At 44.1% G+C, this 20,144-nt stretch overlaps 2 protein-coding genes across 6 annotated transcripts in view; one reads left to right on the top strand and one right to left on the bottom strand.

Moving 5' to 3' along the window:
- FKBPL (FKBP prolyl isomerase like) overlaps nucleotides 1–4,104 on the bottom strand; it is a 32,509-nt gene extending 28,405 nt beyond the window's left edge. For both annotated transcript variants that reach the window (XM_042449117.1, XM_042449120.1), the window contains exon 1: nucleotides 3,935–4,104. The gene's annotated coding sequence lies outside the window, so the exon portion shown is untranslated. The remainder of the gene's footprint in view (nucleotides 1–3,934) is intronic.
- Nucleotides 4,105–4,437: 333 nt separating this feature from the next.
- On the top strand, nucleotides 4,438–19,878 carry ATF6B (activating transcription factor 6 beta). Of its 4 annotated transcripts, none has more exons than XM_042449107.1 (16): nucleotides 4,438–4,592; nucleotides 8,181–8,284; nucleotides 8,841–8,922; nucleotides 10,359–10,477; nucleotides 10,563–10,692; nucleotides 11,922–12,098; nucleotides 12,389–12,576; nucleotides 13,020–13,205; nucleotides 13,857–13,948; nucleotides 14,874–15,044; nucleotides 15,541–15,648; nucleotides 15,978–16,068; nucleotides 16,307–16,377; nucleotides 17,475–17,586; nucleotides 18,733–18,817; nucleotides 18,932–19,878. In XM_042449107.1, the coding sequence occupies exons 1-16, from the start codon at nucleotides 4,508–4,510 to the stop codon at nucleotides 19,201–19,203; spliced, it is 2,073 nt and encodes a 690-aa protein (XP_042305041.1). In that variant the 5' UTR covers nucleotides 4,438–4,507; the 3' UTR covers nucleotides 19,204–19,878. The 4 variants fall into 4 exon arrangements, with proteins under 4 accessions (XP_042305041.1, XP_042305042.1, XP_042305040.1 ...); XM_042449108.1 differs by having other exon boundaries at nucleotides 8,838–8,922; nucleotides 11,934–12,098; XM_042449106.1 differs by having other exon boundaries at nucleotides 8,838–8,922.
- The last annotated feature ends 266 nt before the right edge of the window (nucleotides 19,879–20,144 follow it).

Genomic DNA, 20,144 nt, shown 5'->3' with positions numbered 1-20,144 from the left:
GCCATGAAAGCCTTCGACTTTACTTTGGAGAGCAGAAAAGTATGACAAACGTATCCCACTTTAAAAGACTGTGAGAATTTCAAATCTGGTGCCACAAATACAAATCCGAGATGAACCTCTCAGGTGGAGATGGAGGCATAATTCCATACATGAGGGGTTGCTGCTGAAAAGACTCCTCTGTGCTTGACCACCTTATCTCAGCTTGATGGGGAGGCACTCAAAGAAGGGTCTCTCTTGATGGTGTGATATATGGGTGCTGGTTAGGGAATTCTTGGAACTGTAGCCCAAAAAACTAACTTTTCCAAGCTTTGAATATGGTAAAGAAAACTATTCCCCCGCCCAACTTGTAAAGCCATAAAGGCTTTTCATCTCACTATATGTGTCAACTAGCTCATCTACATGTTGGCCTGTGTCTTCAAGTCAACCCTAAGAAGACCCTATCATAGGATTTTCTGAGGCTGAGAGTCACTGGGTTTCCATGACCAAGAGGGGAATCAAATCCAAATCTCCAGAATTATAGTCCAACACTCAAACCACTACACCACGCTGTCTACATAGGCTTGCCTTAGCCCCATTAAACTTATTTGTTCTGTTGCCCCTGCTATTTAAGCTTTTTGTGGATTTCCATCCCCTCAGATTCTACTATTTCTTTCTCAAGCGCAGTAGAATTTGCACTATAATAAATTCTACTTGGACTGTCCAAAAAAAGTCTTCATTACCATATGTATGTAAATCTGATCAAGTGGCAATTTTTTGGCAAATGTTATGCCATCATAGGGTCACCACCTTTGTCAGCAAATATTTGCCATCATAGGGTTGCCAATTTATGGCAATCCTATGAATGAGTTCTCCAAGCATCTCGGGTCCAAAACAGAGTGCAGAAATAATCCAGTTTGACACTGTTTTAACTGCCCTGTGCTAGGGGATACTGGGAACTGTAGTCTATTGTGCACTTCTCTGACAGAGAAAGCTTAATGTCTCACAAAATTACAGTTCTCAGAATCCCCTAACACTGAGCCAGGACAGTTAAAGCGGCCTCAAACTGGATTATTTCTGCACTCTGTTTTGGACCTCTGTTATCAACTGCCCTGAAAACTTAGGGCTGTGGCTTCCTTAATATAAACCATCTACCTCTAATGCAGTCTCTCCCTGTCCTTGCTGTCTCCCACTTTCCCAAGCATTATTGTACTTTCCCAAGAAGCATATCATCTCAGGATGTCTCCCAAGAACAACAGCTTCAGTTCAGTGTAGCTTATCGGAACAGGATGCATTTCTAATTTCTCAATGACCACTGTTCAAAAAATCATTTCCATTCTACATGCCCACCCTAATATGTATATCAGTGCCTAGTGATAGGCATTGATCTACACCTTTTTAATATATCTAAATTATAATCCCTGGCTTGCATCTTGATATCAAAAATGCATCTTGACCTGAGCAGCTATATGGCCCTAGCATGTGATCTCCCCACTGAAACAAAGGGAAGCCATAGGTTTTGATATGTAAACAAATTTCCTTTCCCAGCCCTGGAAATGGATGAGATTATGCAAGGAGCTGCTAAGTGCTCTCAGGAAAGATGCTATTATGTGTCTCAAGGAAGTGTCTCTCTTTGTGATTGAGGGGGAACCAGGTGAATCAAAAGAATAACATTTGCAAAGCCATTTGGGTCCCTGGTCTGTCGGAAACTTGGGGAGATGAAACATTTGGGGGAAGATGTGAAATACACATCAAACAGTCTCCTTTGATTACCCCTTTGTCTGGAGATCCAGTTAAACCCTAAAAGGGTCTCCCAAATTTGGGAGAGCTGCTGCTACCAGCCACTCTGGGCTGCTACCAGTCACTCTCAGCTGCAGTCAGCCATCCACTGCAGCCAGTCATTCATTGCTGGCAGCCAAGAGCTAAGTGAGTTTTAAAGTCAGTCTCTCTCTGACTTGTCTGCTTAACCAGACCTGCAAACCCACACACACATATTGGAAGATAGAACTTCTACATAAGGTGAGCATTTCCGTTAGAAAGCCTGATATCTATTCCACATTTACCACGTTATTTCCTGAGTCTTGTATGAATGTGTGAGCGTATGTGCCTGTATGTTTGAATCCTTGTTTCCAAAAGAGACATTGATTGTACTTAGAGCCTCTGCCTCATTTCTGGATTTCTAGTTCCTGGTATACAGATCGAAGGGGTGATCCCTGAGGTGTGGTAACAGGCCTCCTCTCGTAACCTTGAGCTAATTAAATTCCCCATTGATAATTTGGTCACTGTTCACTGTTACACTAGCCAGTGGGGCTACATCCACACATGGGATGAACTATGATGGAGTCCATAAATACTCATACCAAGGAACATTTATTAGTCTTTAAAGTGCCACAGATTTCTCCAAGGGTGTCATTAGGGAGTGTGGAAGGTACAGCCTGCACCGGGTCACAGCTCAGATGGGAAATGAACGCCTGGTGAGGCAGTCATTTCTGTCTATTCCAGGAGATGCATACTGGATGCCCACTGCCAGTGAAGATACCTCTGCCACCCATCCTTCCAGGGCTGGCATGGTTGCTGCGCAAGCAAAAAGGATGCTACCTAAGAGGTCTCTGGCGATGCATGCAATGCCTTCTAGGTCAGGTGTGGCTTCTGGGCAACTCTATGCAAGCTAGTGGGATTCCCTATAGTTTCCAGGGATGCTGTTGGTGATGTTTTGATTGTGATTTCCTGCACAGCAGGGGGTTGGGCTGGATGGCCCTTGTGGTCTCTTCCAACTCTATGATTCTATGATTCTGTCTGTTACAACAGACTAACACAGCTTCCCCTATGAAACACGTACCGGTACTCCACATCTGCATTTCATCTATTTGTACTGGTTTTCTTGAATCATATCCACTTGTCCCTCCACATTCGCTGGGGTTAAGGGCACAGGACCCCCGTGAATGTGGAAAAACCACAGGTAACAAAAACCCTATTCTTTTGACCTGAGAGAACCTCTCTAGGAACCTCTAGGTCCTCCAGGGCAACTCTGGAGTAAACATCTGCCAGACATTGGCCACAGAATTGCACCGGAGAAGCGACAAATGACTAGCAGAATATTCTCTCTAGGAATCTCTAGCTCCTTCAGTGCGACGTTTTGTTAAAGGTGACCACAGAGTTATGCTGCAGAACCTAGACATCCCTAGAAAGTTTATCAAACCAAGCTTAGATTCTCAGAGGCAACAATGGATACAAGCTCCAGGAAAAGAGATTCCTCCTCAACATCAGGAGGAACTTCCTGACAGTAAGGGCTGTTCAGCAGTGGAACACACTCCCTCAGAGTCTCCTTCCTTAGAGGTCTTTAAAAAGAGGCTGGATGGCCATCTGTCGGGGATGCTTTGATTGTGATTTCCTGCATGGCAGAATGGGGCTGGACTGGGTGGCCCTTGCGCTCTCTTCCAACTCTAGCATTCTACATCAGATTTAAAAGACCAACATTCCTTGAGTCTCCAACATCAGATAGAGCAGAAAAATGAACTAGGAGAACTTTCCCCTCTTTTGGAGACATGCATCCACACTGCAGAATTAAAGCAGCCTGACACCACTTTAACTGCCATGGCTCAGTGCTATGGAATCCTGGGACTTGTCATTTTGTGAGATGCTGAGCCTTCTCTGTCAGAGAGCCCTGGTGCCTCAACGAAGTATAATTTCAAGGATCCCACAGCATTGAGCCAGGGCAGTTAAAGGGGTGTCAAAGTGGATTATTATTATTATTATTATTATTATTATTATTATTATTATTATTTCTGCAGATTAACCCTGCAGCGTGGACACAGCCCTTTGGCTTCCTCTCCATATGCAAGCAAAGGATCCTTTTATTTATACATACACACATATAAATGCTTACATATATACATAGACACAGACATATAGACATACAGTACTGTATTTCCAAGTGTTCCTCTCAAAGGTGACTTACCCAAGGCCTGAGGATGAGCGATGCAGCCTTTGAGCTCTTCAGGTCAACCTCTCATTCACTTCTGAAGGGCCAAAATTGACCAACCATGCCTTTTTTAAAAGGCAGAAAAGGAAACCCCCATTGGAAGAACCCAGGGATGGAAAACAAATAAACTACAACTCCCAGCAGCACCTGCGCGAAACTATGCGCATGCGCTCTTTTCCACCGAGGACGCCTTTCTTTCTGAGCATGCGCACTGCGCGCTTCACAAACCCAGCTTTCTTCGATGTAAAACTCCAACGCGCGTGCGCGCTTCGCTTCCCTTATGCCCAAAGAAGCGTAGTCATAAAGGCGCATGCGCGCTTCTAGCGCATCGTCGCCTCTCCTCACGTGTATGTCTCTCATGCTTGTTGTCTCGCGACGCTTCCGCGTTGGTGAACGTTCCCGAGGCGTCCCGCCTCCTCCGCGTTCCGATTGGTTGACGTTGCTAAAGGGGTCCGTTCCCGATTGGGTGGTGGCGGCGTTGCCATGGCGAGCGGTGTGGGCAGTGCCGGGGGCTGAAGTTGCCGAGCACAAGGAAAAGGCGGAAGCAAGATGGCGGCGCTGGCTTCGGAGCTGCTGCTGCTGAGCGACTCCAGGCGCTTCCGCGAAGACAACCTGCTGAGCAGCGAGGACTGGGGTGAATGGAGAGGGGAAGGCGGTCGGGGACTGAAGGGGCCTGGGCCGAGGCAGAGGCAGCGGAGGGAGGGAGGGCTCTGCCTCTTCAGGCCACATGTATCACCAGGGGATGTGATTTGTAGTTCCCTTTATCCAAAGGACCGTCAAGGACCGGTGCTCTTGTGAATCAGGGCCCAGAGTCTGGAAGCTTGCCTCTGGAGACCGCTGCAGCCCATTAAGCTCCCTTCCCTTTCCAGTCGTGCTCCTGGCTCTGCCTGGATCTAAACGAATACACAGCAATTGTTGTTGTTGTTGTTGTTAAGCTTTCTTTGCAATGCGGTGTAAATTTACCCAGCGCTGTAAGTGCAGCCAGTGAAGATGGAGAAAGGAAACCTGCCTCTGGCGCACTCTCTACGGAAATCATTAAGCATGAAGCATAGCAATACATCTTGACATCCGAACAGTAAAATGTGGCTGACGACGCTTTAAAATAGCCTTGGCTGACCATCCTGGAGCGCCAGGGAAGCCTCTCCGGCCGGATCCACTCTTGGACCCATTTGCTTGCCCTTTTGGCTGCCCTTGGGACCCTCAGCCCTCTTCTCTAGAACCACATCTCAGAGGAGCTGATTGTCTCCCTGTCTTAACTGCCCAGCCCTCACATCCATAGACAGGAACAGGGAAGACAGAGGCCTCTATGCTTCTGACTTTGGGGCTGAGTTTTAGACTCTTGTTCTTTCATAGCCCCCTCCCCATTCTTCATCCTCTTCTGGTTTCCTGGCTGCAGCCCCCATTTCTATTACTGTTTGATCCCAAATATGAGATCTCTTTCACCACTTCACCTTCTAGATTGAATTTGTCAAGATTCTCCCTTGTCATGGTTTTTGTTTCCTTTATGTTCAGCAATAGGCCTTTGCACCTTCTTCCTCGATTCTTCCAGGTCTGTGAGGTTTTCTTCTAGTGTTATGGTCTCATCTGCATATCTTAGATGGCTGATATTCCTTCCTCCTGTTTTCACTCCTCCTTCTTCTGTGCCCAAGCCTGCCTTTCTTACAATATGTTCTGCATACAAGTTGAACCGAGAGGGTGAAAGGATGCAGCCTTGCCTGACCCCTTTGCCAATTGGGAACCATTCTGTTTCTCTGTGTTCTGTTCTGACAGTGGCCTCTTTCCTGAGCATAGATTCCTCATCAGGACTATCAGATGTTTTGCCTCTCCCATGTCTTTAAGGGAATTCCATAGCCTTTCATGATCTATGCAGTCAAAGGCTTTGCTATATAGTCTATAAAGCACATGCTGATTTTCTTATGGAATTACCTGGTGTGCTCCATTAGCCATTGTATGTTTGCAATGTGGTCCCTGGTGCCTCCTCCTTGCTTGAACCTCTGGGATCTCTCTTTCCATGTATGCAGACTCATGCTTGTGGTCTCTTTAATAGAGTCCATCCATCCAGCATGCAGCCTTCCTCTCTTTCTGCTTTCCTCCACCTTTCCCAGCATTATTGTCTTTTCCAGTGAGTCATGATGTGGCCAAAGTTTGTTGCTGTTAGTTTTTGTGGTTTTTCTTTTCAGGCAAAGAGGCCGTGTTCTAGAAGAGTTTCTTCCTGACGTTTCACCAGCTGCTGTCGCTGGCATCTTCAGGGAATGCTGGCATGGAAGTGGGTGGGTATGCAGCCGGCCCTCCGTTTTCATGGGGGATCCATTCCAGAGCCCCCATGAAAATGGAAACTCATCGATATTCAAGCCCCATGGGCTTAAATGGCGGCATATCCCCGTGGCCACGCACAGGCATGCACCACAGACACACACAACATTATGTTTCCCCTCTGTTTGCTGCTTGCACATAAGCGAAAGCATGAATTCCAAGGCTGCGCAAACGGAGGTACTGTACAACTCTCTGTGTGTGTGTATGTGTGTGTGTATATATAAACACACACACACACACATATACTATGTGACAGTTGGTAACTCACTGATGTAAATCACTTCCTCTCAACCAAGGATCCCACATTATGGCAGGATACAAACCGCCGCTTTGCGGCGCTCCCCCGCCGGCGCCATTTGCTCCGCGCGGGAGCTGCAGCAGCCAAACTGAGCAGCTCCCGTGCGGAGCAAAAAAGAAGCTCCATTTCGGAGCTTCTTTCAGCGGCGCACTGATGACGTTGCGAAGCGCCAAGGGCTCATTCATGACATCATTAGGGCCGCGCGACGTTCGGATGCTCAGCGTCCGATACGTCAATATGGCGCCGGCCATGTAGAAGGGCCAGCGCCATATTGTACGGACACAGTCCGTACTAGACTCGGGCGTCTAGAAGAGACGCCCCTTTTTTAAAACGGGACGTCCTCCAGACGTCCCAACTGCCGGTTTGTAACCGGCCTATACATATCGCACTCTCTTCCATGCCAGCATTCTCTGAAGATGCCAGCCACAGCTGCTGGCAAAACATCAGGAAGAAACTCTTCTGGGACAAGGCATCATAGCCCAAAAAACCTACAAAGATTAGGGATGCCTCCTGTGAAAGCCTTCAACTTCACGTTTGTTGTGGTTGTTGTGTGCCTCCAATTCACTTCTGACTTATGGCAACCCTATTGTAGGGTTTTCTTGGCAAATTTCTTTTCCTTGACCCTCTCCTCCAAACCTGTGCTTCTCGCACCAATAAAGAGCTTTGTTTAATGTTACTGTTGTTAATGAGAAGGCTTTCTCTCTGTCCTGCCACTGCCTTGGTGAGGACACAAGAGAGAACCTTTTCGGTGGCTGCTCCCAACCTCTGGAATGCCCTTCCTTTCACTCTCCATGCTGCCTCTTCAGTGGCAAGCTAATGCATTTTTATTTAAACAGGCATTTAAAACATAAGCATGCCATGGTAGTTTTTATATTGAGCATGCGTATTTGTCACGCCTTTTAACTTGTATATTTTTACGTAATTTTAAACTGTTTTTAAATTATTTTGACTGTTTTAAAATTTATTGTAATTAAAAAAAATCTTTTTGTCTGTGGGCCACCTTGGGACCCTTGCAGGAGAAGGGCGGCATGCAAATGAAATGAAATGAAATAATAATAATAATAAATCCTCACTACCTTCTGTTGTTACATTGTATTATATTATTATTTAGTTCATCACTATTTTTTATTATTATATTTTATTATGCAATCAGACCTTGCTATCCATGGGCTCACCATCCACAGATCTGAGTATGTGCAGACAGCAAGCCCCATTGTCCCAAATGGCAGTGTGTGCACAGGGCCGTGCTTGTCACACAACCATTTGCAACAATGGGTCTTGAGATCCTGTGTTGTTGTTTTTTTCACATTAATGGGGAAGTGTCTGGAAAGAATCCCCTGCTGATACGAAGGTCCAACTGTAATAATAAACGCCAGGATTCTGTAAGATAGACTCATGGCATCTAAAGTGGTGTCAGACCTCTTTAATTTTGCAGTGTGGATACAATCTTTTAAAAATATTACTGTAGGTTAGGGAGAACTCTACTTGTTTGGAGTGAAGCAAAGTAGACTGATCAGAGGTTGTGGTATGGGCTGAAAGTGAAAAAAGCACAAGAGGGTCTTTGAATCTCTTAAGTCGCACATTGATTGTACATTGCTGTTCTCTCCACAGATGCAGGTCTCTACAGCTGCTTGGATAATGATGGAGCTATGGCAGCTGAGCTCTTCCCCTGCCTTGAAAGGAGTATTATGGCTGGTGACTGTGGCAATTCTATGGTGAGAGTAACTTTCCAACCTTTTCTCTTTCTCACCATTCCCTTGCATCTTTACTCTGAAATGTGACACGCTGCTCATCCTCACTACCTTTGTTATAATGTTGCATGACGTTTTACAACATTGCATGTTGTAACATGCATAATACAGATGTACTTGGATGTGATACCTGATGGTGAGGCAGATTAAGTCTTGATCTTGTCATACTAAGGGCAGACGTGCTATATTTTAATCTTTACATTGTATTATCAGCTTCACTTATATATACACCATGTGTTCAAAAGCAAGACCTAAATACCTATACAAAATCTCTGCTTATCAAATGGGCCACCAAGCCACATAATTATTTTTACTTCTAAAAGTCCTGTTCCCCCTTGTCCTAAAAACTACATCCCACACTTATTTTTAAATCCTACTTTTAAATCATACACTTATTCTGTTTGATGTCTTCATTAGTGTTTTTACATCAAAGCAATGGAAGACATTTAACTGCTTTGCTCTATGCCTGCATACATAACTAGTTTTATTTTCTGTATCTTCTTTCCTCTCTGGGCAGCAGTTCAGTGATGGGTTTGACTTGGACATGGAGACATCCCCTCCGGATCCACCTTGGGACTCATTTCAAGACTCTCACATCTTAGGTCAGTAGTACCCTTTCAAAACTCTACTGAGGGAGGTCTCATTGGGACCTTAGAGGTGGCAAGCTGTGTATATGATAGGATACTGCTCACAGAGAGAAGAGGTTTGTATTAGACTAGCTTTTTTACTCAGGTTAACCCTAAACCTGTCAACTTGCTGGTTTATAGTTGACACAGAAAGGGCATAAGTTTTACAGGCAGAATGCCCTAAATCTTCAGTGTCACTACTCCAGCTGAAAAGAGTTTCACTTAGACTTTGGAGAGCCACTGCCCACCCAAGTAAAGAACATTGTATTAGATTAAATTGATGGATATATATATAAAAAACATCTCTGTGGACACTGTGGAGCAGAGTTTGAATGTTCCCTTTTTGGACTGCAGCGTTCCAAATCCCACAATCAACATGGCTGTTGGCCATGCTGGCTGTGGAGTTCTAGGAGTTGTAATCTGAAAAAATAAACACTTCTAAGCTTTGATATGGAGGTTACTTTCTTTCAGGAAAGGAGAGGGCTATAGCCTTTATACCCCCAACCTGTGGATTTTTCAGACAGCTGGTTCACAGAAAGTCTAGCTAGCTAGATCTTTGATCTGGTTTAGAAGAGTAGTCTTTATTTCTAATGTTACGAAATTCTTGATTTTGAAGTAGTATTTATGGTTTACTAATAATATTGGACAAGGTTGTTCTGTGTTAGAGAAGTGAAACTAATGAATCATCTATTCCCAACTGCCCAAGCTTAGATAGAGAGGCTTATCTTTCATGTAAGTGATTCATGGGGGAGAGCAGAAGAGATGAGAGAAGCTGTAGTCAGGGAGCTGTAGTCTTCCTTAGTGGGTGGTAATGGGAGATCTCTTCTATATGGCCAGAAGTGTGGGGTGAATACTATTGAAGTTCACTAGGAGCTGCTGTCCCTTCAGATCTTTGGCCTACATATTTTATCAGCCAATATTGCCATTTGTAAAGGATTATCAGAGTTGTAGTTCAGATATTTTTGTTGTTGTAGTCCTTCAAGTTGTTATGGACTTTTAGTGACCCTAAGGTGAACCTATCATAGGGTTTTCTTGGCATGATTTGTTCAGAGGAGGTTTACCATTGCCTTCTCCTGAGGCTCAGAGCATGCTACTTACCCAAGGTTAGTTTCATGGCCAAACAGGAAATCAAACCTTTGTTACCAGAGTCATAGTCCAACACTCAAACCAATACACCACACTGGCTCTAGTTCAGCTATCTGGAGTGCCAGATATTCTCTACTTCACATGTAAGTTACTTGAGGTCCATAATGATTATGGCTCTCTTCAGGTTCAACCATAGGGACAGGAAAGAAGCATTATGTGTATGAGGAAGTTGGAGAGAGATTTTTTAGAATGGTTTCTTTTCTCTTTTGGATGTTTTGGCTAACAGTAAAAACAAGTTAATACTTTGTTCTCCTATTTCCCTTTAGAGGTACAAGTAAAGTCTGAGCCAGTCTCTCCTGCCTCATCTCATTGCTCTGATTCATCATCCTCTGATTCGTCTGCTGCATCTTCTTCCTCCTCCTCTTCTGCTGATCTCCTTGGGCAGGTCAGTCTGTCAGAGATCCCTTTATACAGAGGGCACTCCCCCCATCTTTGAGCTGTTGTGCTGAGACATGTGTTTTTTCTCACAGGCCCCTAACCCAGATGATGTAATTGGAGTGAAGCCAGAGCGTCCACCAACCCCTCCATGCATGTTTGGAGATGTCCTTTCACCTCCCTTTGGCACTGTCCACATCAATGTAGTACCAGCTCCTGAGACAGGTACACAATAGAGGAGACAATGGGAGAGAAGTGGGTGCAAGTGGAACCTCTTGGTTTCATCAGAAAGTATTGTGCAGAAACTCTGCCTGGCCCTCACAGCAAAAAAGTTTAGTGGATGAAAAACATTTAGAACCTTAGGGATTTAGTGCTTGTGATGTTGAATGCCTAGAAGCAATAGAACAAATTTTAAAATGTAATAGAAAACAAAATGGCTTATTAGTTTGACTCAATGTATGTCCTGTCTCATTCACTTACTAGCCAACACCTCACCTCATGCTGTAGCGCTCCTACCTGACAATGTTATGTTGCTCTTCCAGTTTTGTTTCATTCAACGATTAGTTGGCCTTTTATCACTTTCACAAGAGCACAGTTTTTGTTAAAAGTCAAACAATTGACACTTTCATTCTTATCATTTAGAATATGTATATTTTTAAACAGTAATATGATGTCAATAACTTAGGGCCTGTATAGACGGGCCAAAATAAAGCTGCTTCAGGTAACTTTGGAGGTATGGAGCATTGCTTTGGTGTGGCTTCTGGCCTCCTAGGCATCATTTAAACAGCATACCTCCAAACTTAATCGAAGCAGCTTTATTTTGGCCTGTCTGTTTGGGTGCATACTGTGGTTAAAAAAACTCTTTTAATGGAACATTTTAAAAATAAAGGTGTTTTAAAATTGTCTCAGTGATTGAGGCCTTGTTTTTATTTACTGTCAAATAAGCATCTTTGGATGTATAGAGAAAAACACTGTAAAATGGATGAGAATTTAAACAAACACTAAAGAAACTGAATGATGTTGCAAGATTTACTTGATGTTGTCTTTCAGGACGCTATATGTGCATTCTAGTTATTGTGAGATTATTAATAATGAGTGAAGGGGCATGACTCGTAGCAGACTGCTCAAGTTTTGCTTCTGAGGGCCAAGTACATTTGAATGCACATGCACTCCTTCCAGGGAAATTCTCTCGAGGCCAAATAGATAAGACCCTGTTCAAAGCATGAAAGCCATATTGTGACATTGTCTTCCTGGCATAAAGAAAGTGGAGTGGCATACAGACTTTTAACCTTCACATGACTAGGGATGTGGAAAGAGCAGGTGTCACTGTAGCTTTTAAAAATTGGGCCTGGTCACACTTCTCTCATTCAGACTGACCCCCAAAAAGTGCTTTGCTGCTTTCTGGTGAAGGGAAGGAACATTCGTTACTCAGTTGACAGGCTCATTTGTTACAGGGAAACCAACAGCTTCCAACAAAGCAGAGTGCATTCTCAGTCGAAAACCTCCTATCCAGCCAAAGCCAGTTGTGGTAACCACTGTCCCAGTACAGCCAACAACCACTTCCAGTAAGACCATCTTACTACAGCCTGTTCCTGTAACCCAGTCGCAAACTGTCAGCCCAGGAATTTCAGGTAACCAAGGAAAGAAGTCTCTGTTGGAACAATAAAACAGATGCTTTATGGAAGGGTTTGACTGGCAGCATTATAGTGTAACCCTAGTTCAGAGTACAGCTGAGAGCATGTAGCTCCAGATGGTCAAATGACTCACAAATTTTCCTTTTCTTTCATGGCAAATTAGTAGGATAGAGACTCATTTTCATTCAAGATGCTTATTTTCATTCAAGACATAGACTACAATGTACATGTGAAAAAGTACAGAGCATAGAATTGTGACTTGGCCTTTTCTTTTAATTCCACCTCAGTTCCAACGCAGGGTGTTGTGATTTCCCAATCTGAACTGCTGCATCTTCCAGTATCTGGGCTGATCAAGGTTCAATCCCCTGTGAAGGAAGGTCTCCCCACAAAACCAACTTCTTCTGCCCCCAAACCAGAAGCCAAGACTATTGTTCCCGCACCAACACAAATGGGATCCTGCAACCAAGAGATTGATGTGAGTCATTTCATTTAATTCTAATGTATCGTCTCTCTTTCCCTCTACTTCTTTTGCCTTGTGGATCTCCTCTCAACATTACAGTTTCAGTGGACTGTTCTGTTCCAACAGAATTTAACTGCAGGCAAGGTTATCACCCACTACTGGCAGCAATACCTCTAAATGCTGAGATAACCTACAAAAAAAAGTGAAATAACACAGAAAGAATGCCTTTATTGCTTTGAAACTCCCTGTGTGCTTACCTAACTTTTGTACACATCATCTGTGTTAGTGGCTGCACCACATTCTGTCTCAATTAATTCCTTAATGTTAATTCAGTAAAAAATGTGTCCCTTGGTTAGGGACCTATACCATATACATATTGTGTTTGGTATCTGGCGCCCATTCATTTTGAAGAGAGTGAGTGTATGAATAGCTTTCTTCTTCTTTCTAATTCCCTCAAGATCAAAGTGCTAAAACGGCAGCAGAGGATGATTAAGAACCGTGAGTCAGCTTGCCAGTCACGGCGAAAAAAGAAAGAATACCTGCAAGGGCTTGAGTCCCGGTTGCGGGAGGCCCTGACAGAGAATGAGCGATTACGGCGGGAGAATGCTCTCCTCCGCCGTCGACTGGACTGCGTCCTGAATGAGGTGAGCACCTGCTGGCCAGAAGTGAGACCTCTAGTTTTCTTATGGAAAAGCCCAGGCAATTCTGCCCCACTTCTAGGCTTTTTGTTTCTTTGCTTTTCTTTACCTCTGAAAGTGACACTTAGCATTCTGCAGCTGCCAGACAAATTGTGAATAGTATAACTTGGATGTAGGCTGTTAATGCAGTGTTTCTCCATGCCTTTCAGTAATAACTATATTTGGCTAAATGTAGGCCACGTCTCTCAAGAGAGTTGTCAGGTGAGGTTTCTGGTAGTACTGTATAATTCAGGAAGAGGCAGCCCTTTGGCCCTTGGCCTGATTTCAGAAGCCCTCTATAGGTAGTCATTTCAGGCCTCTGCAAGAGTGATCTATCCCTTCCATAGCATTCTGCTAAATGCATACAGAGAGAAAAGAGATGACAGAGAGAGAAGGGCTGGATCCATCCACTTATGTCTTTGATACCATCCATCACTGGCTTTAGCCCTTGACAAAAAAAAAGAGAAGAGATTGGCCATTCCTGATGTACTACAGTAAGAAAATCATACGCCCAATATAAAGTCACAATGGCTTTACAGTTCATTATGAAGAAGGCAAGAATTCTGAACAGGTAGTATACCATTATAGCTTACACCCTACCCTTGTCTTCCCATTTAGAACAGTGAGTTGAAATTTGGTTCCGGGAACCGGAAAGTCATCTGTGTCATGGTTGTGCTGCTCTTCATAGCCTTCAATTTTGGGCCTGTCAGGTGAGTGATCCATTCTCAGGGCTAGTGAATAAATGACTTCACCAGTCATTCTTTGTACAGAAGTGTTCTGATGTTGCCAGTGCCCTAGGGAATTCAGTTACATTGTGTCTCTGTGTGAGAGAGTATAAAGTCATATTGTAGGCATGTGTGTGCTTGTTGGATACTAAACTTAATAGACTGGTTAAGGAAGTCTTTTCCATTCCTCTGGGATGAAACTGTTTCTGAGAATATCCTAACATGCCTACTGACTTACTTTCTTTAGGTCTACAGTCTTGAAATCCATTCTTTGATAACACATCTTTTATTATTAGCCTGATTATCAAAATTGTCACACTTCACCATCAGTTGCTGTTGTTTTGTATACATTTGAAATTTACTCTAGCCTCTTAAAAGTTGCGCTTTGGGATCCACTATTTAAAATGTGCCCACCCCAAATCTGTGTGTAGGTATCTTCCAAGTGTAGATAATGCTTTCAGGCATCTGACAAAGTAGGCTGTAGTCCATGAAATGGTATGTCACAATACATCAGCCAGCTTTTGAAGTGTCACAAAAATTGCTCATTTCTTACTTGTGGTTTGATTATATGTTTGCTCTGTTATCTGTGTTCCATCTGATTAGCTCTTCCTGCCTGTTCTGGTACATCAAATGCTTTGAAATAAAATACAAAATCTTTCTGTTCTGTAGCCCCAGTTGATTATTTTGCAGATGTTGGATCATCTTGCTTCCCTCACACATCCTTCCTTCCTGCAGTTGGGGGCCAGTCTAGGAAGAACTGTGACACATTATTTGCTACTTTGGCCTGTGTTTGATGACCCCCATTTTGTTTTTGCAGGCATTTTACATTGCTGTGTAGCTTAATACTGATTCTCTGGTAAGGCATACCAGAAAATTCTGTTGAGTTGACTCTGTTTTCCCATCACTCCAGCATCAGTGAGCGAAAGACAACAGATGTGACCCTGCCCAAGCAGGAAGTGGAGCCTAGCCCAGGCCAGAGGCACCTCCTAGGAATTGCAGGGGAATCTCATGACATCCCAGAGGAAGAGCCGGAGGAGCAGCAAGACGAGGCTCCAGCTAAGCCAGGGAAGACATCATTCCGGTAATTCGGGTGTCTGGAGTGTGGAAGAGAAATAACAAGATGCTAAAGAACAGGAGGTGCCAAAAAACAAATAAAGCCAACAAGAGCTGCTTGCACAACCCTGTCAGTCATGATAGTTAGAAAGAACTCCTTGTGTTCCTAGCTACAAAATTTTCCCTGCTGCTCACAGGGAGAAGCAGACAAGGATATGAATCAATAGAAAAACATGGTAACATTCCTTTTTGTGGGCTGCAGTTCCCAAAACCCCCCAATCAGCCTGGCCACTGGGGAAAGGGGACATTTCCAGTCTCTGTTCAATAGCACCTATTTATGTCTCATCAGTCTAGTTGCAGTTTTTATATCATCACACTTTGTTGGAACCCATTTAATAACCTGCCATAAATTCCTTACTACTCACAAATGGTTTTATGGTTGTTTTTAGGAACTGAATGGTCAATTCCCTTTGCAACGATTCTTTAATATTCATGTTTTGTCTCTCTTGCTCCCACCACTGCAGGAACTTGTCAACTCCCTTCTCTGACATGAAGGAACTCATGCTGAGAGACTTGGACAAGTTGTTCCTTACTTCAGATTGCCGCCAGTTCAATCGCACTGAATCACTCAGGTAGGTCCTGGGGCAGGATGGTCTAAGGATGACTATATATTATATCTAGCATCAGGACTTGTGTGCAGCCATGTATACCAGTCACTGAGAGACACATGCAAGAGGATGCTATTCCATTCATGTTTTTCTTTGGGCCATTTGGGTGGCTGTAGGGTGTGCAGAATGCTGGACTAGATAGAGCTTTGGTCAGATCCTGCAGGGCTCTCCTTTGAGGATACATTCTTGAGTAAATATTTCTTGTGATTTGTTTGCACAGAGGCCTTTGGGGGACATTTGAGACATAGGAATGTTGTGTATAGTCCATCTTTTGTCTGTTCTTCCATCTCCAGACTGGCAGATGAGCTCAGCGGTTGGGTCCGACGACACCAGATCAACCGGAGGAAGCCCTCACAGTCTCGTAAAGCAGCACAGGCCAGCCAGGTGTGACAGGATGGGCCTAGGGAGAAAAGGAAGTGGGCACACAGTGATAACCACTAGAGGGTTGGTGTGGTGTGTGTTTGGGGGTGGAGGGGGTGGAGAATGATGTCCAGAATCTTGTTGAAGTTTGCCAAAAAGGCTTAGAAGTGTTGAGGCATGAGGAATTTGGTGGCAGTCTCTCCCATCTCTGCCTTCAATCTATCTTTCAATTATTTCTTTGTTTCTGTGTTCTGCATTTCAGGACAAACCAAAAGGGATGCCTCCAAGCCCCTCCCACTATGTGCCTGCCAACCCCCCCAGACAAACACAGAGGTAAACAGGTCCTTCATTTGAACTGAGTTGCTTGCCCTGAAATTCCTCTTGAATAAGAAAATCTGTGGTTCAGTACCTTCTTTTCTACACCTCGGTGGTTATGAGTTACTGGGCTGCCTGCTTCTCCTGCGGTGTCTCTTCTCTCCGTCAGCCAGGCTTCCCACATCTCCAGTATTTTGGTCTTTATATTACATTACTATTTCTCATGTAGTACTTTCTGCTGTGTCATTTTGGGCATTCAGGTGATAAAAGGAGTCCGGTTAATAGATTTCTGTTCATCATTTGCTGACTGGAACAGCATCAAGTGATGATATAGATTTATAACTGTCCAGTCACACATGCAACACCACAAATTTAACTGTCATACCATTAAACTGTGGCCATTAGATACAATATTAATTAACTTGTTCAGATTATTCAGTATTGAGAAGTTAGTTGATGGCCTAAAGCAATCATGCTGTGCCCTTTCTATAGATAAGGATGACTTGGTCCCAAATGAATGCAGTTTGACCAGCACAGTGTGTGGAAGCCATTGCAGAAATGGCCTCTTTCCTTTTACTTTAGGCTGCTAGGTGTCTTGTGCACATGCCCTCCCATGGGCCTAGTAGATTGTCCTTCCAGTCCCTTCCACTTGGTACTTAAGATCACACAAGGAAGGAAGAGTGTGATATTTAATTGGATTTCTTTGGTCATCAGTGTATTTTCTCAGAGAGAAGCTCAGAAGATCATTTTTTCTTTAGCCCTTCCCATAGCCCAGAAGTTGAAATTGTTCAGCTCTCAGATGTCAAAGTGCAGATCCCAGCTTTCCTCGGCATTGGCTATGCTGATTAGGACTGTTTGAAGCAACAGTTCAATGATATCTGGAGGGCTGCACAATTCCTACTGCTGTCATAATTCTGTGTTCCTTTCCTCCTGGGGCAACTGCCAGAAAGATGCCATTGCTCACTACTCTTCTCTTTATGGCTCACTCTACACATCTCTTTGTTGCCTTTCCTTGGCCTCCCCCTACTGTAGACCTCAACTGTGTATCCCATGATTGAGATGTTGTAGGGGGGGGGGGAGCATTTTGAAAAGTCTTCTTTTCTTTGTGTTTCCAGAGATTCCCTGCAGCAGCTACAGGTTTATCAGCATCCTGACCACACTGAACACGACTTCATGGATGCCATTGATCGTCGAGAAGATACCTTCTATGTAGTGTCCTTTCGACGGGTGAGTAAGGACTCGCTGGTAGCACTCAGTGGCAAGAAGAGGTTGTAAAGAGAGTGCAGTCATACATTGTAAACTTTGGATTGTCCTCACTCAATGTAGTGTACCAGCATTTGAGTTAGACAGAATTCTGTTTGACATAACGTTCCATAAAGTTAAACAGGGCAGGATGGCTGTAGAGAGAGTATTTTCAAATAAATGAAATTACAAGAGATGTCTTATGCAGTGGGCTGTGTTGTGTGCTTTCAAGTCATTTCTGATGGTGACCCTAAGAAGAAGCTAGTGATGGTAGAACTGGATGTTGCTCTCTCTTAGAAAAATTCTGCTCCCTAGGGTAACTGAAGATCTGGACCACAGATTCTAGGCCATTTTTCCTCTAGTTCCTGAATTCCTCTGTTGAGACCTAGATCAGAAACAGGTACCACTTTGGCAGTATCACTCAGAGAAAGTATGGGAAGAGCTTGACCACTCACGTGGTTATTGCATATTTTGTGTGCTTGCTGCATGTAGTAGTTTCTTGCAGTCCTGAGTCTGCACAATGCCCTGATGAACAGAGCAGAAATCCTTTATTCTCTGAAGATGCCAGTGACAGATACTGGCGAAACGTCAGGAAGAAACTCTTCTAGAGCATGGCCACATAGCCCGAAAACCCCACAAAAAACTATGAATGCCGGCCATGAAAGCCTTCGACTTCACATTGGAATGGAGAATTTCAGAAGCTGCTTGTGTGCTTGAGGCAGTTTCTCTCTATTGAGGGTCCAAATCTCTTGGGGGGGAGGGGCTTGGCAGGAGGAGAACCAAATACTTAGGCTTGCTGTCCATATAGCCTTTGATACTCCTCTTTTTCCTCATCCTCTCTGGAAACCAACCTAAGTATATGGTGTCAAACTAAACTTGCTATCTGCTTTTTTCCCTCTCCTCTGTTGCTTTCCATGTATTGAATTTTAGAATGGAAGCCCTTTGTGGCAATGACATGTCTTTTCATCAGTCTAGCCTTCTTCAGCCTCATCCTGCCTCAAAACAGTAGTTGTATCATAGCTGTAAGGTGTACAAGTTTGGAAAAGCCCATATTAACCTGTAAAGTACCATGTATATGGATGGCATTCTGTATTGATAGTGATTTTGGATTTTGCTTTCTCTTTATCTTAGGACCACCTGCTGTTGCCTGCCATCAGCCACAACAAAACCTCTCGCCCCAAAATGTCATTGGTGATGCCAGCCATGGCCCTCAATGGTAAAGTGAATGAGTCTGTTGGTATCACCGAGGGGCTCTGTCAGATGTGGCTGTAGACTCCCCTGTTTCACTCCAGAGGCAACTGCATTTCATTGTTTTGTGTCTTCTTTGCAGAGAGCCTGTACAATTCCTCCCTGGGCTATGAGGTAATGATGCAAATAGACTGTGAAGTGATGGACACCCGGGTCATCCACATCAAGAGCTCTACAGTGCCCCCCTTTCTGCGACGCCACGACCCTGCCCCAAACAACCGCACCCAGCCGTCCCCTCAGTCCTTTACTGGCAGAGCGACTCGCACAGCTTTGCGGGCCCATCGGTCCACCCTGTCCTCTGCCAGACGGCACCCGCATCGTACCCTTTACCTTGGAGAGCATGGAGAGGGCTAGTCTGATCCTACTAGGAGGATTAAAAAAATCTCCCATAACTATTGCAATGGTACGCACACAGTCCTGGGAACATGATCCTTCCATGAGGGAAATGGACAAAATAGCAAACATACAGCATTCCCTCTGGACACTAACCTGTGCGAGGGATGGACATTTCCTCTCCCCTTCTGCATCATCGTTTTTCTTGCAAATCACCTGATCCAATCTCAGGATGGCATCAGTGTGGGTCTCTTCCTGCTGCTGTTAGGGATGACATGTTGCTGCCTCATACCTGCCTTCCTCCACAGCTGGGTCTTGAAACCTCAGTGCTGTCCTTAAAGAAACTTTCTGCCTGTTTCTATTGCCGCCTGAAGGTCATTGAAAGAAAGCTGTGTGTTCAATCAAAGGGAAAGAAAGACGAAGTCTCTTGTCCTGCTGACTGCAATGGTGTAGGTGTGTGTGTGTGTGTGTGTGTGTGTGTGTGTGTGTGAGTAAATGTGTGAGAGGGAACTTTCTCTTCTGCAAAGCAGAGGGAGTGTGCATGTGTGCGCTTAGGTATGTTCTCCCCTCCCATTTGTTCGGATGGCACTTAGACCTACCCTTTTGGGTCCTTTTTGTGTTTTGTTTTTCCTCAATTGTATTTTTTAAAAAGTAAATACTGTAATAGCAACAAATAAATTTAATGTGTGACCTTTACCTTTCTGTATCATTGTTTCTGATAGACAACAAATGGTAAAGCAGACACTGCTGACCAACACGAGAGTTAGAGACTGCCATGAAAAAATTGCATCTTATTACCAGCAGTTGCTGCTGAATTAGCATTAATATAAATCCATTAATAAGCACAACACATGCTAAAGGGAATGGGTTTTGTTTAAAGCTGAGCATTCGGTTTAAAATATCCCACTGATCAAGTGAAGAACATGTTTTTAATACAAAGTCTACTTGTTCCCTTAATTGCT

Source organism: Sceloporus undulatus, chromosome 2 (assembly GCF_019175285.1).
Source record: "Sceloporus undulatus isolate JIND9_A2432 ecotype Alabama chromosome 2, SceUnd_v1.1, whole genome shotgun sequence".
NCBI classification, from domain to species: domain Eukaryota; kingdom Metazoa; phylum Chordata; class Lepidosauria; order Squamata; family Phrynosomatidae; genus Sceloporus; species Sceloporus undulatus.
This window is presented reverse-complemented; position numbering and strand designations above follow the sequence as displayed.

Bases quoted from the DNA above. Each gene is read 5' to 3' on its own strand.
- ATF6B (XM_042449106.1), top strand. From the start codon at position 4,508: ATGGCGGCGCTGGCTTCGGAGCTGCTGCTGCTGAGCGACTCCAGGCGC. The intron at 15,045-15,540 runs GTAATTCGGGTG...CCACCACTGCAG, and splicing joins CCAGGGAAGACATCATTCCG to GAACTTGTCAACTCCCTTCT. The intron at 15,649-15,977 runs GTAGGTCCTGGG...TTCCATCTCCAG, and splicing joins AATCGCACTGAATCACTCAG to ACTGGCAGATGAGCTCAGCG.